Raw genomic sequence first — 17447 nt, 5'->3', positions numbered from 1 at the left:
ACCACCAACATGTGAAGACAAGTAGGTTTAAACAGAATTAGTTTGTACTTTCCTGTGCACATAACCATTTTGATGAGATAAAATGGTGATTTCAATAAATGAACTCTTCCACAGTCCTAATGATGTGACTATGAACTTCACCACCGAAGGCTGCTTTTGTCCAGAAGGAATGAAGCTCTTCAACAAAGAGTCCGGCGTGTGTGTAGATAAGTGTGGTAGGTTTGTTGTTTGATAACTAAATCCATCTGAAGACTTCACTACATCCTGAAATCCAACATATTTGCTTTTTTTCCAAAAGGGTGTCTTGATCCTGAAGGAAATCCTCGTGAGGTGAAATTGCTCTTCTTCTACTCATTACTACTACAAAATTATTCCCCTAAAAGAAGCAACTGCATCTCAGCTGTGTTACTTTCTTTCAGTTCGAGGAGAGTTTTGAGTACAAGTGTCAGAACTGCGTCTGTAAAGAGTCCACCAAGACTGTGATTTGTAAGCCAAAGGTGTGCAATCCACAACCCGTGGTTAACTGCACCGCTCCAGGATTTGTCCTCATCAACCAAACGGATCCGTCAGACCCTTGTTGTTTCAAATATGTTTGTCGTAAGACATTTATCATACTTTAAAGTATATTCCTTTGTCATGAGGACTGTGCCCTAAAGGCTCATTTGTTATTCTTGTTTTATCCTCTTGGCAGAATGTCAAAGCAATACCTGTCCAGGGAGTAGCATGAACTGTCCAGTTGGATACATACCTGTTGTCACTGTCCCTGAGGGAAAATGCTGTCCAGAACACAAATGTGGTGAGCTCATGAATTTGGTCTGAAATCACATAAAACCTCATTATGACAGTGTCATGATTAATCATTGTCGCTGTATTTATGTTTTTCTAGAGCCTAAAAGGGTTTGTGTGCACCACGATGTTGAATACCAGGTAATAAAAAAAAGCACTGACTTCATACACAGACTGTTTACATTAAAGCATGGAGAATTAAGACATTTCTTCTTAACCTTTAAGCCTGACTCCTCGGTTCCTGTGGTAGACTGCCAGGATTGTGTCTGCACCACTGAGGTTGACCCCAAATCTGGTCTGTTCAAAATAGATTGTGAAATGAAAGTATGTGAAGAAACCTGTGAACAGGTAAGAAGGGATAATAGTTTCACTGCTTGTCATTTAAACTCCCTTGTGAGTAAGGATGGGACCAACCCTCCTCTCTGCTCTTTCCCAGGGATATTCATATAAGGAAAACAGATCAGATGAATGCTGCGGCACGTGTGTACAAACACACTGTGTTGTCAACGTTACCAGTACCACAAAGCTGCTGAAGGTAGGCTGAGTGAATGTCATTTGGTAATTCTACAACGTTGGACAGGGCGGATGATGCAGTGTTATGTAGGCTCAGTACTTCATAGCATTTTATTTTCAATATGTGTCTAACCTTAGGAAGGAGAAAGCTGGGTTTCACCTGAGAACAGATGTGAGAGTTTCACCTGTGTGAGGAGCGGTCAGGCTTTAGTAGTCACCAGCTCATATAGTGTATGCCCACCATTCGAGCTCAGCAACTGTCATCCTGTAAGTATCACTTCTACGTTGTGACTCTACTGAAACACATGTAAAAGAATGCATTATAATGCTGTATATTTTTATATTCCAAGAATACAGTCCAAACTGCAGCCAATGGGTGTTGTACAACCTGTAAGATTGACATTTTATCACTTTATCACAGAATTGTTAAGTATTTATATCTAATAGCAAACTGACTTTGAGTATTTTGTTTTTCGGAATGACAGGTGTGGAAAAGGAGAAGGCCTGCAAGTTAGTGACCATGAAAGACTACATAAGGCACAAAGACTGCCAGTCCTCTGAGGAGATGGATATTCCCTACTGTGAAGGGTCCTGCAACACCTTCACCAGGTCAGTGCCCATGGATGGATTGTAGTCATAATTGGAGTTAATGCCATTAATTAATTAGACTGATTGAATCTGAATTTTTAATCTGAGTTTTGTTGCTATGATACAAAGACTATAAAAACGTTATTTGCACACACCGTGGGAAAATCTACAGCTGACAAGATGACTAATGCTGAGGACAAGGCCTCACTGTACCCTCTACAAACCACTATCAAGAAGCTTATTAATGACTGATATCCACCAACTCTATGAAAATACATTTTGAATTGTACTCTATATAGATTAATCATGAATAATCATACTTAATCATAATCACAAATAATTGTGTTTAATCCACTTTTTAGATCAATTTTGGCAAATTAGAATTGCTTTATTACATTCATTTTAAATATACTAATTCTTCCATTTGTCCTTCTGTCTTCATTAGTTTTTGAATTATAGTTTTATCTGTATGTTCTTATACTCACTGTAATGTATTTAAAATTCTCCAATTTCTTGCTCTTTAATTTATTAGCCCTCTGTATGTAATTATTTTTTAAATGCTTTGTGCCCAATTGTGTCAAATAAATGTTAGCTCATGTGAACAAAAACTAGATTAGTACAGGCACTGGCCACAGTGTTTACGTGTTTAAATGAATTCCATGTAAATTTTGAGCTGAAACGTGTCCCCTGTCTCTCCCCTGTTCAGGTACTCTGAAGCAGCAACGGGCGAGCAGCAGTCCTGTGCCTGCTGTAAGGAGAAACAATTCAGCAAACGCAAAGTTGACCTGCTCTGTCTGAACGGAGACGTGGTCTCCTACACATACACACATGTGGAGGAGTGTGCCTGCAGCACCATGGAGTGCACTGGGCCGTCTGGTCGCAGGAGGAGAAGCATTACGTGGTTCTAATATGGGATTAAAAACATTTTTCTATGTTACACACATCTTTGACGGTAATTGTCTTTGATGGAAATATTTATCACTTCACCAATTAAAAACCTGCAACTTACTCTGGTTCTGTTTGGTTTGTATAACAATTACTTTACAGCAGCAACAACTCGGCGTAGCTGATAAAAAACGGATTAAAAAAAGTATATTTCTTACAGGGAAAAAATGTAGATAAACGTCGCCCACTCAGGTATTTAATTCGCCGACAAATCTGACATCTTACAACACCGCCACTAGATGGCGACTGTATACAAAGATTGAAGACAGGACAAACCAACGACGGATCGATTCACGTCCAAGATCACGTAATTATACGTGACGTCATCCAAAGTCTATAGATATGTTGTATGGAAAACCACTCTGAATGTTGGTTTTTGTTTTTATTTCTCATTCCACTGGCCTCTCGATGTTATATCACTCCGCCGTTTGCCTCTTTATTCCCTGCTCTTCTTTGCAAACCTGTGAAGACTGTTTCTTAGCTGTAGGTTGAAAAAAGACAATCTGGAAAAGTCAGGCAGAGGGCAGTGCCCCCGCAGTTTAACACTGCACTTAAAAATGACCAGGAACTAATTTTAATACATATTTGTATTTATTTTTAAAGGAAACGTAATAATGATGCCATTAAAAAATCGACTCTTGAAATACTTCTACTTATCACTGTAAATGAAATGAAATGACTGTGATCTGGTCAATTCGGTATCGGAGTCTCGGAGTTCACCTAAATAGTGGAGTTTCACCTTGACAGAGAACAATCACGCTAGAGAAATTGAAATTTTGGGGGAAAAAATCACGCTAGAGAAATTGAAATTTTGGGGAAGAATTTAGCTAAAAAGACGTTCGAAAACGAGCAGCAATCATGTGAAAATGTATCCAGAAAGAAAATGGTGATTGAATTAGGGTAGAGGAGGGAGGAGCTGATGACAGGTGCACGAAGCTGCCGCTGTCGATTGTGCTGAAGCCTGCACCAAGTGCTGCTGCTGCCGATCGCCGGACATCTTCACAGCCACTGGACCACAGCTCACCTTCAACACTATCAGAACCTTTCACCTCTGTCAAACACCCGTTCTCTTTTCTCTTTGCCTGTTCGTGGTCGCTGACTAATGGGAAGATGGCATTGCGTGGAGGAAAATTGCGCAAGGCAAAAGCGGACTTATTTGACTGCTGTTTGGTGACTGTGAAACCTGCCTTTTCTCTCTGAACGTCTTTTCCCTCGTCTTTTTCGTTTATTGGCTGGTGGAGGCGTTTTCTGACTTGGATTTTACACCTGAACAATATGCTCAGTGTTGCCGCACCTTCATTTGTCGTCGTTTTATAGAGGTTTTTTGAAATTCATTTAAACATGGAGCCAGGAAAGGAGAAAGCTCTGCCTACCTCTAAAGAGGGGCTCAAACAAATCGCAGGAAAGGCCATGGGGAATTTGTACAGGTAAGGAGAAAAAACCCAACAACATATCACAGTGTTTCATTTTAAATTCCAGACATAGATATAATGACTACTTTAACTGAAATGCTGAAATGGAAACTCTAAATTATAGAACCGCCTGTTACTCTTATAAACGACAATTAACAATTTAAAAAAAGAGAAGAAAATGTGTCTTTTGGAATAAATCACAGACAGGACGGTGAAAGGAGGGGTCGTGTGGCCCTAATATTTAAGGATGAGATATTTCCCTGGAGGATGTTCCCCTCCACCAGCTGCTGTGGCTGTTTTTTAATAATTAATGCAACAGAACGAGTCGTGACACAAGGTCGGGGGATATCTATTACCTCATGTATCCATCTGTATTAATTCAAGATCGACTGACTTCAAACCAATCGACTTCCTATATTTTTTATTATAATGCCACAAGGACAAGTGGATGAGTGTGAATGTGGTGTGAATGGCTGGGAGATGACCGCAGAGAAATGAGATCTGTGTTTGAGAAACAGTAGGAGAGAAGGATTGGTTTTTGTTTTCCAGATGAGTAAATTGATTTGTTTTCGTTTATTTCTGTAAATAAAACGGCCAGTTATTTGATATAGGATGATAAATGTTTAAAAAAAATCAAGGCTCATTTGAAGAAAGCAGACGATATTTTCACATGCACACATTTGACTTCGGCTACAGGACGTGACTTTAGGCTGTGACACAAAAACGTGACCCCACAGCTGAGAGTGAAAAAACGTGTTGGTTCTATTGTAACAATGACGGGCCTTAGACCCCATCAGTGAGGCCTTCACGTTCCAGTATGCGGGGCTTGGATTAAACAAAGAAAAAAATGCAAAAGATTACCGAATTTTAGAGAAATACCTGCACAGTATTAAAAATGGAATTTCAAAAAATAGTTTTTTCTCTCCTGTCAGTAACGCTGACGCTGGTGTTGCTGCATTGCGGTATGAAGGTCATTTTCTCTTCAGTAACACTGATGCTTCAGAGAAATATGGAGAAAATGATCAATAATTAAAATTTAAAAAATCTAAATTTAACCAGTACAATAAAGGCCTTAAAACGCATCCGAATTTTTGGTTCTTGGTTAAGCGACAGGATAACAGGGATAGATGTGAAATAGAATCACGTGATATTCAGCAGCTCATTTACACCCTGACATTTTTCGCCTTTTTCTTGTTTTCTGTTGAATTTCTCCTCTTGACTGCTGCCCTACTTTATTTGCACCTTAAAACAATCGGGGATTTCTCCGCGGCTTGTCCTGCAGGAGGCTGGAGAAGCGGCAGCAGACAGGTGAAGCGATCGAGCTGACGGAGGATGGCAGACCCAAGACCAAGCAGGAGAAGAAGCCTCCCCTGCTGGACTGCACCTGCTGCGGGCTGCCGCGCAGATACATCATCGCGATGCTGAGCGGCCTCGGCTTCTGCATCTCCTTCGGTATCCGGTGCAACCTGGGTGTGGCCATAGTCAGCATGGTCAATAACCACACCGTCCACGAGAACGGCAAGATCATCATTAAAGAGGTGCCTGCATGAACACTCCGCCTCCACCTAGAACCAACCAACCAGCCTTCTGTGCACCGCATGTTTAATGAGGGCCCGAGCCAAGGTGTAGCTCCACACATGGAACCGTCATCATCATCATTATCTTACTGCAGAATTTTCTAAAATGTAAAAATCCTCAGAAGTTATTTATACATAAAAATTAATTTCAAACAAATATATATTTAATCCACAAAAGTCCAGTAATTCATCGGAATTCAGTATAGTTTTGGACCACATAAGGACTTCGGATAAATAATAATAATAAATCCAAAATTATTATCATATCATATAAGTGTGTACAAAGCCTGGCCATTGGTCCATGTGTGGCCCTGAAAACGATTTTATACGGCCACTGTATTATTTATGGGGAAACAGGAATATTGAACAGAATAAATAAATCATGAAAAAAAATTAATTTCTCTCTTGGGGTTTGCAGCAGGATTTGACCCTTTATGTATTTAATGTTTTAGCTGGCAGAAAATCTAAATCTCTTACATTTAATCAAATTTCTGTTTGAATGATACTCAAAAATATAAAATACATTTGTTAAAATCGATTGTGTTGCAATTAATATCAGGATTGTATTCTGAAGAATTACGCAACATTTTTTGCCTTAATTACATGTGAAAAATAAAATATAAATTTATAAAATAAATGAATTATGTGTGCACTTAAGTTCGTGTGAACCGGAAGTACAATGTTTTTATGTTTTAACACCTCGTGATTACATGCTTTAACTGAGTGTGGCCGCCATGTTGAATCTTGTTGTTTCCAAAACTAAATCATTGACCAAATCCTACCTGGACTTTCAGTACTGTATATTATATAGAAAGTATGTTTTTATAGAATCGAATCAAGGACTCTGAAAAAGGGTTTTCATCATGTATTATTTTTTGGCAATTACGACGGTGCTTAAAAAAATTTGTTTTTATATTTGATATTTTCGTTGCTGGCTTTACATACATTAATATATATATTTTTTTAATTTTAATTATTATTCTTTTTTTTCCTCTGAAAGAAAGCGAAATTCAACTGGGACCCGGAGACTGTGGGGATGATTCACGGCTCTTTCTTCTGGGGCTACATAGTCACTCAGATACCAGGAGGCTACATCTCTTCGAGACTGGCTGCTAACAGGTAAAAACCACAGAAACACACTGTTCTGAACTGTGGTCGAGATGTTCGATAGCGGCATTGGTACCAGTCACTCACCTGGAGGTCGGGGCTTGAACACAGTGTGGAGACCCCAGAGCAGATATACAAGGGGATTTGGCTGATGGCCGCCAGGCGTGTCTCCTCATGTTAATGAGCTCCCGGGGGAGCACCGTGTCTAATCCTTTATGTTCACAGACATGGCAACCACACCCACCCAAACACTGTTTAATGACTGCGGTACCGTTTCAATACCACATCTATAGCACGTTATTGCGCTGTAACAACTGTTTAGTGAATCACAACTGGACCAGAGGAGGATAGGAGCCATTGTGGCCCACAGAGAACATCGGGAGTAAAAATAGAAAGCACATAGAACTAGAACACTACAGTGACGAACCCTCGAACATTCGGATGTAGGAAGAAAGAATGATGAAATGGAGTAGAGAGACGATGGAGAGCGCCATCATGCCAAGTCAGCTGAGCCCCGTCTGCTGCAAACACCTCCTGTTCTCACTGCCATAGAAACTACACCATTGTGTGTGTGTGTGCCGTCTAATTAGCGCTGATTTAATATGCCTCTTCATTTCATGCAAAATGTCATAAAATGTTGCAAGATTACGTGAAAAAAAATAAGGGTGAAAAAATGCGCAGAAATTCACACCTTTAAATATAAACATAAAATAAATATGTTTCGCACATTAAAATACAGTTTTCGTTTAATTTTGCACACGCAGACTTTTTGACCACCAGTGACCCTCCTCTCTCCGTATACAGAGTGTTCGGGGCTGCCATAGTTCTGACGTCCACGCTGAACATGTTCATTCCCTCCGCTGCACGAGTGCACTACGGATGCGTCATCTTTGTGAGAATATTACAAGGACTGGTGGAGGTACTGCTGCACGATTCACACACCACCACACATCCCCACACAAATGACTCACACGTGTGCATGATTTAAAATAATATCGCTTCAAACGGAACACCTCGGCTTTACAATTGAATCTGCTGCTGGGAAAGAGAACCAAAAGTCAGTTGACAGCAGTGAGACCTGCTATGATGAATGGTTTAAAGAGCAGAGTCAGAAAAACAGGAATGGTGGGGATTGGGATGCTAGGTGTAGACAGGATCAGACGGTTAAGGTGGAGCAGTTGAGTTCGAGAAGGTTCAGACATGTTCTCAGGAGAGATGGTGAAGATAATGTGTAAATGTTGGAGTTGGGGCTGCTGGGAAGGAACAGAAGCAAGAAGAAGATGGAGAAGGTGGAGACAGTGGAGATGGTTGGTGTTACGAGACAGAATCAGATGGCTCTGGCCAAGTAGAAGATAGAAAATGATGCTCACTGTGAAGAAACTCCATTCACCGTAACAAATATTATATACAGCGTACAGTGAAGCCCTGAATAGCAGGGGATTCAGACACTGGTTTGCTGCTGGCACAAAGAGTTGTTCACATAGAAACACATAGAACAAAAGCAGCAGAACCACTTAATGGAGGCCAAGCCCACCGCTCCGAAAAGTACACTATTCAGAGAGATCGAGAGCGATGCTGTGTATTGTCTACCTGAAGGTCATCCTCTTTTGTGATTGTGTTTGGCAGCTCTCGGTTGTTTCAATAGCCACGGGGAGAAAAAGAGAAAGTCTCCCGTGCTCGGCAACCAATGCCTTATTACTGCAAATTAAACATTAGCATTTCAGGGTGTCTCCCACTGCAAGCACGAGCAATTTGTGTCTATCAATAGTTGATTGTATGCCACTTAGTGTGTAATGAAGATTTAATAGGAGCGGCTCAGTTTTTTTTTTCTCCATGAAACGGTAGCGTCAGCTCGAATCTGCACCGAGTCACACCTGAGCCATTAGTCTGGATTAGAAAGGTCACCCGCAAAGTTTATCACTTTATCTCCTTATTAACAACAATTTGTCCAGTGAGACCAAGACAGACGGGGACAGGCGTCGTCAGTCGGTCAGTGTTCAGTTATGTTAACTCAATTGACCAGGGGTGGAAAAGTGATGGTAAATATGTGACTTAAACGAAACACTCTGCTAAGTAAATGACAAAGAAATTAGCAGCTGTGAAACAGAGAAAAAGGTCACTGTGCAATAATCTTTGTGTTCCACTGATCATGTGGTCAGCTCAAGACTGACCTTCACACAGACACCCCACATTGGCGTATTTGGGCTGTAAGTGCAGGAATGGGTCAGAACAAGATAAATGATCTGGCCTACTTATGAATACCAGATTCCCCTTCTTACATGTGGGCAAATAGCATATGGTACACGCATGAAAACATGTACTATAAAATCAACCACACTGTTGTAACTTGAAAAATACATCCGTTCTTCCTTTATTTTTTAGTGCTATTATGATACAAATTACTTTTTTATATATATGTACATTTACATATATATTTACATATAAGAAATGCATTTTTTTAGTTCGTGATAATTTCATGGTTTGTGTAGTATTTTTTAAATGTATGTAGTATTTTTTTAAAAATCAGTCTGTACATACTCTACAACAACAATAAAAACGTCATTTTTTCCCAATGCAGGGAGTGACTTATCCAGCCTGCCATGGGATCTGGAGTAAATGGGCTCCCCCTCTGGAGAGGAGTCGCCTGGCTACCATTTCCTTCTGTGGTATAAATTTACATTTCTCATGGTCCTGTTTCTGAAAACACAAAGATCAGCACACCGGTATCACTGTCCCACTGTAGTTTGTCGCAGCTGTTGCTACCAAACTCCACTGACATTTATTTTAAACATTCTAATTCCTGAAAAACGTATCTCATTATTAACAAAATATATATATTTATTTGCAGCTTTAATTAATGAAATATAATTATTGTAATGGAACATCCTGCGTTGATTTCATTGTTCCTTTTGAAAAAACATAAAAGCTCACTGTAGTCTTGAGTATCCTAAAGGTTCCAGTTACCTCTTGAGTATTTTATACTACTTTTTACTACCTTTTGTCAATAAGTTTCTACTGACAGTTCTACTGACGTGCCTAGGAACATCATTAAAGCTATCACATCGTCGTCTTCTTCACGTCTTCTTCAGGATCTTATGCTGGAGCAGTGATTGCTATGCCTCTGGCTGGGATTCTGGTCCAGTACACAGGATGGTCCTCTGTGTTCTACCTGTATGGTAAATGTCACTTTAATGGAATGGTGTAATGAAGAAAATAAGAAAAGCCTAATCTGTTGTGTTATGTTCTTGATGTTTGGAATGGCTGTCTCTCCTCAGGATCATTCGGGATATTCTGGTATATGTTCTGGATCCTGGTGTCCTATGAAAGCCCAGCTGAGCACCCAACCATCACAGAAGAAGAGCAGCGTTACATCGAGGAGAGCATTGGCGAAAGTGCTCAGCTGATGGGAGCGATGGAGGTAAAATCGCAATCGCTATTCCCTCTGTCTGTGGCGTTAAAACGTTAACTGCCCCATAAGAGCTTCTGTTGGTTTATTTTGAACAGAAATACAAGACTCCCTGGAAGAAGTTTTTCACCTCCATGCCTGTCTATGCAATCATCGTGGCCAACTTCTGCAGGAGCTGGACGTTTTACCTGCTGCTCATCAGTCAGCCTGCGTACTTTGAAGAGGTCTTCGGCTTTGAAATCAGCAAGGTGAGTATTAACGATGTCTGTAGTTGACACTAAAGGTATTACCCAATCTCATATCACACACTTCTGTGTAGTTGGTGATACTGCATGTGTGTTGTTTATACTACCGACGGCTAGGAAACAGAGATTTTCATAGTGGTTTCCGTTGTGTTCTCTATAATGCATGCACAAATCTAAAAATGTCCTTCTTGATAATGAGTAGAGTTGGTTGTGCAGGGTGTGTTACTGTGTGCACAGTTGGTCAAATGTTCAGAATAAGACAAGGGATTAGAGCTAATGTCAGCAAAGGTCTGGATCCCTCTGAGATGAGGTGATGAATTGTATACAACTATATATTATAAATGGACAGAGGCATTCAGAGTATTGGCCATTTTACAGGGCTTGACTTTGTAGCCAGTGATAAAACAACTCAATGTCTGATTTATAGTACTATGTTGATTGAAAAAAATCATTCATTTCCTACTGGACATTTCAGAGTACTGCATTCATGTACTTTTTTTTTTTCTTCTTCCCTGTTTCCTCATGAGGTAACATTTCTTTTAAAAAAGGGCAAAACCAATTTCATCTCAAAAAATGTCACACGGTTTGCTCCACCTGTGAGAACAGCGAGCATGAATCACGCAGGTCCAGCAGCTGTAATCTGGCTTCAGGACAGACCTGGAGTGAAAGCTCTTATTACTGCAGTTGAATGATGACTCTGATGTGACACTGGAGGCAACGACAGATGCACAGACAGAATGTGTTCTGACATCGGCATGCTTTATTTCAGGTTGGAATGGTGTCGGCTCTCCCTCACCTGGTCATGACCATCATTGTCCCCTTAGGAGGCCAGTTAGCGGACTATCTGCGGACGCACAACATCATGTCCACCACCACAGTCCGTAAAATCATGAACTGTGGAGGTGAGTCTTTCACAGTGCGGTGTTTGAGTCCACCATCTTACAGGACGTGGTTCATCAGTTGCTCCTTTGCTCCTCCTGTTTTTAGGGTTTGGAATGGAAGCAACACTCCTGCTGGTGGTGGGTTATTCTCACAGTAAAGGCGTGGCCATCTCTTTCTTAGTCCTAGCTGTGGGATTCAGTGGATTTGCAATATCAGGTGAGATTGAAAATGTGGCTATTTACTCTTCACACTGGTTAACACCTCTCTTTGCTAAATCTATGTGAACCTGTGTGCTTTAGGATTTAATGTCAACCATTTAGACATTGCTCCTCGCTATGCCAGCATCCTCATGGGCATATCTAATGGTGTGGGCACCCTGTCTGGAATGGTGTGCCCTCTAATAGTGGGCGCAATGACAAAGAACAAGGTGAGTCGTTCTGCTCAGAATGGAAGTTCTGGATGTATCCAGATGATTTATTTCTGTGTTTACTTTTTATTGGCTGGTCACATGATCACATGTTCAACCAAATGTGAGAATGTGAGTGTGAGTGGTTGTTTGTCTCTGTCCTTCACTCTGCCCTCGCCCCATGGCAGCTCGTACCCAAAACTATCATAGGAGATGCTAACAAAAATGGCAGTTCTTTTGCCATCGGGTCCATTGGCCCAGAGTCTCTAACGCATTGTTTCCCAAAGACTGGGTTACGACCCTCAGGTGGGTCGCAAGAGATTCGTTTTTTGGCTCGTCTCGCATCATGTTTCCCAGGAGTTTATGAATAATGTCTATTGACTTGGATCGTGAAGGTTTGTGACTTTTAAAATATGGGTCCCCAGAAAAAAGGTTTGGTTCTAATGCTGTCAAATATAAGGTGCTATCTAAGCAGTAAAATGTGAATGAAACCTAAACCCAAATTGCTGAGTCTAACTTTTCTTCCTCCAGACCAGGGAAGAATGGCAATATGTCTTTCTCATTGCTTCCCTTGTGCATTACGGTGGCGTGGTGTTTTATGGGCTCTTTGCGTCTGGAGAGAAACAGCCATGGGCTGACCCTGAAGAGACCAGTGAAGAGAAGTGTGGCATCATCGACGAGGACGAGCTGGCGGAGGAGACCGGTGACATCACACAGAGTTATGGAACGATGGGCGGTCCTGCTAAAAGCTACGGAGCCACTGCACAACTCAACGGAGGATGGGTTCAGGACTGGGATAAGACGGAAGAGTACGTTCAGGAACCGGCGGGGAAAATGTACGCTGAGCGCGGTTACTCTTAAAACCCGAGAGTTACGGTGAGTCTGATCAGAGAATCATTGCACAAATTAAGCATTATAATAGAAAATATTTAAATCCATTCCATATATCCAAGTAAAAAGGTTTATTCTAGATTTAGGAAGTCAGAGTAAAGTCATAGTTAGATGCAATGCAGACCAATCCTCATTGAGCCTTACATTCTTATTATTACCACCACATGTGGAGCTTCATTTTACAGTGGATAGTGGTTAAACGTTAAACCTTTTGGGCACAAAAACCTCATGAATCTATGTACTTGAACAAAGAGCTAGATAATACTGCAGCTGACCATCATGTAGGGTCTTTGAGATACCACTCTGATTGCACTGAAATAATAAGTATTCTAAAAAAAAAAACTAAACTAAAATTTTATCCTGTTTATCAGATGTGTTTTATGTCCTGTATATACCTGTATACTGTTTCTGTGAGACTGTCGTGTATTTTGGGTCGTTGATCTGTGTTAACATTGATATAAAAGGCCATATTTTTCATGGACAGTACCTTTTCAGGGAGATGTCTGCTTGCAAAAAAGGTCTTCTTCTTCTTCTTCTTCTTCTTCTTCAGCAAAGCCTATAATATATTACAAGACAAAAATAGAGTGAGTGAAGTTGAACAGTAGAGTATTAGTGTTCCTGCATGAATTTGCTCAGATCAATGTTTCAGACGCAGCTGCCATTCAGTACGGTCACTGATAATCCCCCCCTCCTGCCTACAACTTTCTTCTTAGATACGTAAGTGTCTTCTGCCATTGAAAATAATAAAATAAACTTCATTATCAGGTTCTGACCGTAATGAGACTAATAAAAAAGTCTTGATGGCAACTGCTCACAATATGTTGTTAATTGATGTTTGGTGTGCACTGCAATAACTTCTGTGTACCAGCCGCCACCCATCACATTCTATTTCGTAACCTTGGCTTGCTGTATCTGAGTGTACTTGTTTTCGAGTCATGTGATGATCAAAAGCTACGACGTGCGTTCTGACGACCTCCTGGCTTCTGACCGTGAAGCTATGACGTCATGTTGCATTTTGGAAAAAGCCAGGATTGTGGTACTGTACATCACCAACCAGGTTCTGTGATCCCTCTGTGTTTCTTGGTTGTTCTCATCGTCACTATGACACACTTTGATATTGTCATGTTTGGAGTGGACCACACGAGTTAATAGGTGGCTCTTCCACCGTTATCCGCTTTTTCAACGCCTTTATTCTTTTGCTGTACGGATTCTGCAAGGGTGTTTAAAATATATAATGAATATTGAAGAATGTCTACGACGACCAAAAGATGCTATAACGGCTTTGTGCCTAAAGTTCATGTAAATGGATAAATGTGAATTTATGGATTCTAATGTTGTGTTTAATGAAGAGATATGTTGATGTAAAGAAATGTGTTATAAAAGTAATAATCATATCATTTTATAAAAAAAAAAAATCATCTTGTGTGTTGGTGTTGCACTGTAGCAGAGAAGGGTGTGTTTTCCATGTAAAGGTTGGAGGTCCTGGGGGACTAGGGTAGTGACACACTTTTACTAATCAGTGTCCAGCGTCTCCTATTTTCTCCATGCTTCTCATTAGTAAATCAATGGCGGAGGTCTCTGGAGTCTGAGGGAGAGTATTGGACACGGTGGCTTAGTAATTGGTGGATGGAAAGAGGTAAACAAGTCTGAATGTTGCTTCTAAAGCTTACATCCTTAAAGAAACGGGTCGGAGTTGTTGTCTGTTCTTAGACTGATCTGAGGTCAATCAGTTGAGTAATATCTGCTCCTGAGAATTAATGCCAAAAAATTCTCTTGACGTCATTTCACCCGTCTGACTTGTGAGAGCACAAAGACAACACAGGAGATTTACCTAGCAATGGTAATGAGGTCAGTGGTGTTAGGTCTAAAATTAATTGACCAAGTTACTGCGTTAAATCCAATCTCATGTTAAATCCATATCATTTAAGACCAGATCTGATTAGAGTTTAATGGAGAAAACTTTAATAATGTGATAAATGAAAGTCTTTTATAAACCAGTGTAGCACTGTTGTTCAAGAACGTAGAGTCCCAGTTGGTTTACAAACTCAGGTTTGACAGTTGTGGCAAAAAAGGCTTTATTTTTTCACCTTTGTTGGTTCTACTGGAAGTGTTTACTTGGAAGCACAGCTCCAGCAGGTGGCAGAAATGTTACTCAATAAATGCTACGGTTAAAATCTGAAGAAGAAGAAATAAAGAGAACAGGTCAGGAGACTCACTCCTGAAAGTTAAAGATCTCTATATAGAAATTATGTATGACAAAAAAACTAAAAAAGCTAAATAGCCTGATAGCCTGTTTGATATATTAAACCTGGTTGTAACACTAAGCAGAGCAGCCACTCATACAGCTATCAGAGTGAAGAAGTGAACACCTGCTGGGAGGTGCAGTTGAGTCCAGGGTTTTGACTTGTTGACTGACGTCTCCATGTCTGAACCACAGCGGCAGCGATTACAATAAATCTGAGTTTCTTCTTCAATGAACATTTAACACACTCCACCGCCAGCTCCTCCGTGGACACGTTAATTTGACAGTTAACACGATTGTGTCACCAGCCACGCGGAGCGTGTTTCCTCATGCCTAACCAGGCAGAATGGTCGTGGTTGTTGCCCCGGTGATTGTCTTTCCTTCTGGCTGCAGTATAATTGGAGGAGCAGCGTAAACTGACAGCGTAATCAACCCTTCAGTCGTAGACTCAAACTCTCTGAGATTTCCTCATCTTGGTATTTCTGATGTTGTCGGCAGTGTTCTGCTGAGAGGAGACTGAGTGGTGGTCAGACTGTGGGGCAGGTGCAGTAAGGCTCCTGGGGGACTGTAATAAGATGAGGCCCAGCCAGAATGAGTGTTTGATGACAGGCTTACACTCGTCCCCTGGGAATGTCCCTGCATAAAATTATTCTCCTGTTCCCTTCTTTCCGGCTTGACTTCGACCCAATGCGACCACAGCGGTCTGTCCTCGCTGCTGCCTGCAGGTTCTTTCAAATCCAGTCTGAGAATAAACTCCTGCACATGTTCAAGGATCCATTTTTGACTTTAAAATTGCAGCCTTACTGCAGTAATTACTCTTTTATGACTCGTCTGCGTGACACCACACAACCCCAGGGCAATTACATTTTTACACCTCCCTCCTCTCCCTTGCTAATTGCTTTATTAACGGAGAGCTTGCTCACATGAAATTACATGTTAAATGTCGCTGCTCTCCACCCACTGCTTCACTCAAAACAAACATCATAGTTAAGAGCCACTCCGCAAAATGACTTCCTGCTTTTAATTACTTTACACACCTTTAATTCTTCTAATGTGGGGTCAGTGTGAAAACAAAGGAGGCAGTAACACCGACGGAGCGTCGTCTTTCTCAATATGGTACAATAATCAAGACTGATGACACTGCTCCCTTTGTTTTGGTTACCATCAACTGGAACTGACACATTTATCAAACTAAATTTAATGTAAAGGGTGAGACCAGGCAGCATTCTCACCTCTGGTGGGTCATTTACACCTGGTACAATCGCAGGAAGGAATTGCTTCTCCCAATCGTCTCTTCTCTGCAGACCGGCTTCTTCCTACTGCTGTATTTGATGTCATCCATCACAGGTTCCTCCAGCTCCCCTCCCCCACCTTACATTATGTTGACAGCTTCATACCCTCCTCTCCACGGCATCCTCACATGTTCTCACAAAGACAAAGGGTGAGAGGCAGATAAGATTTCACCACAAGATACACTTGACATCATGATGAAATAATGACACTGAGAGGCTGAGGGTGAGGAGATCATTAGGTCTTTTTTCATCTTTAGGTACATAATCTGAAACTATTATATTGATACAGAGCTTAAGTGAAGTCATTCATCTGAGGGTTAATCTGTTAAACCATCTCCAACACCGTGCGTGATTCTCTATCACAATGTCCTGGTGTTATAATCATCTCTTCTCAATATTTAGATTTTATCCACGCCTAAAATCACATTCTGGCATCTAATGTAAATAACTCAATTTCCATTAAGGGTCGTACACTTTCTAAAACAAAGCATTAAAACAAAATAAGACTAAAAAACAGAAAGAACATTCCGTGCTGTTAACTGGCAGCTGATTGGCTCTTGGTGAGCCACTGCTATTCTGTGTTAAACTATTCAAGTTGGAAAGACAGAGGTTTAACTCGACACGACACAACGATGTAACGCACCCCATGAATACATTAAAAGCACTCTCTGAAACTGTAGCAGGCAGAGGTGTGGCTGTACATCAACGCTGGGCAGAAACACAAAGGAGTGTCTTTTGTTGTCTTAGCTTAAAATAGAGCTTTGTGGCTTTTTTTGGTTTTACTGTGTCCTAGTTTAAAAATGTGATGTTGCCGACCGTTGTCTCATTCGTCATGGACTAAAATGCAGGACTGTTTCTGCAAACACAGCATCTCAGGAGCGTCTTCAACAGGAAGAGCTTTTTATAGCAAACCAAGGTGAGGATGGTGTTAATATCTGCCACCTTTTTTCACAAGCTGTAGACACTTTTGATGACTGTAAAAACGAAACCTCTGTCTCTGTCTCTGCCTCTGTCTCTGCCTCTGTCTCTGTCTCTGTCTCTGTCTGTGGCTGTGGCTGCTGATCATCAGCACGTCTTCTGAGTGGGTCACAGGTGTGTGTGTGTGTGTGTGTGGGGGGGGGCCCTCCCGCGTCTATGATCCGTCACCGGGGACAG

The 17447-nt window shown here is 41.1% G+C and overlaps 2 protein-coding genes across 2 annotated transcripts in view; both read left to right on the top strand.

Annotated features, from left to right (window-relative positions):
- The window catches only part of muc2.1 (mucin 2.1), a 19474-nt gene extending 16579 nt beyond the window's left edge, over window positions 1–2895 (top strand). The window contains exons 34-45 of the mRNA XM_025056348.1: window positions 1–21; window positions 115–215; window positions 299–330; window positions 420–597; window positions 692–796; window positions 887–927; window positions 1012–1134; window positions 1223–1321; window positions 1438–1566; window positions 1650–1689; window positions 1785–1908; window positions 2594–2895. Of these exons, the coding sequence (XP_024912116.1) occupies window positions 1–21; window positions 115–215; window positions 299–330; window positions 420–597; window positions 692–796; window positions 887–927; window positions 1012–1134; window positions 1223–1321; window positions 1438–1566; window positions 1650–1689; window positions 1785–1908; window positions 2594–2795 (1195 nt within the window). The 3' untranslated portion in view covers window positions 2796–2895. The remainder of the gene's footprint in view (window positions 22–114; window positions 216–298; window positions 331–419; window positions 598–691; window positions 797–886; window positions 928–1011; window positions 1135–1222; window positions 1322–1437; window positions 1567–1649; window positions 1690–1784; window positions 1909–2593) is intronic.
- Window positions 2896–3676: 781 nt separating this feature from the next.
- On the top strand, window positions 3677–13701 carry slc17a6a (solute carrier family 17 member 6a). The gene is made up of 12 exons (XM_008312043.3): window positions 3677–4259; window positions 5527–5782; window positions 6822–6940; window positions 7733–7847; window positions 9507–9594; window positions 10018–10104; window positions 10204–10346; window positions 10433–10582; window positions 11349–11481; window positions 11567–11677; window positions 11761–11888; window positions 12399–13701. Exons 1-12 carry the CDS (start codon window positions 4174–4176, stop codon window positions 12726–12728), a joined length of 1746 nt encoding a protein of 581 aa, XP_008310265.1. The 5' UTR covers window positions 3677–4173; the 3' UTR covers window positions 12729–13701.
- The last annotated feature ends 3746 nt before the right edge of the window (window positions 13702–17447 follow it).

This window comes from Cynoglossus semilaevis, chromosome 6, assembly GCF_000523025.1.
Source record: "Cynoglossus semilaevis isolate Cse_v1.0 chromosome 6, Cse_v1.0, whole genome shotgun sequence".
NCBI classification, from domain to species: Eukaryota; Metazoa; Chordata; class Actinopteri; order Pleuronectiformes; family Cynoglossidae; genus Cynoglossus; species Cynoglossus semilaevis.
The sequence above is the reverse complement of the archived record's forward strand: the minus strand, read 5'-3'. Positions and strand labels throughout refer to the sequence as shown.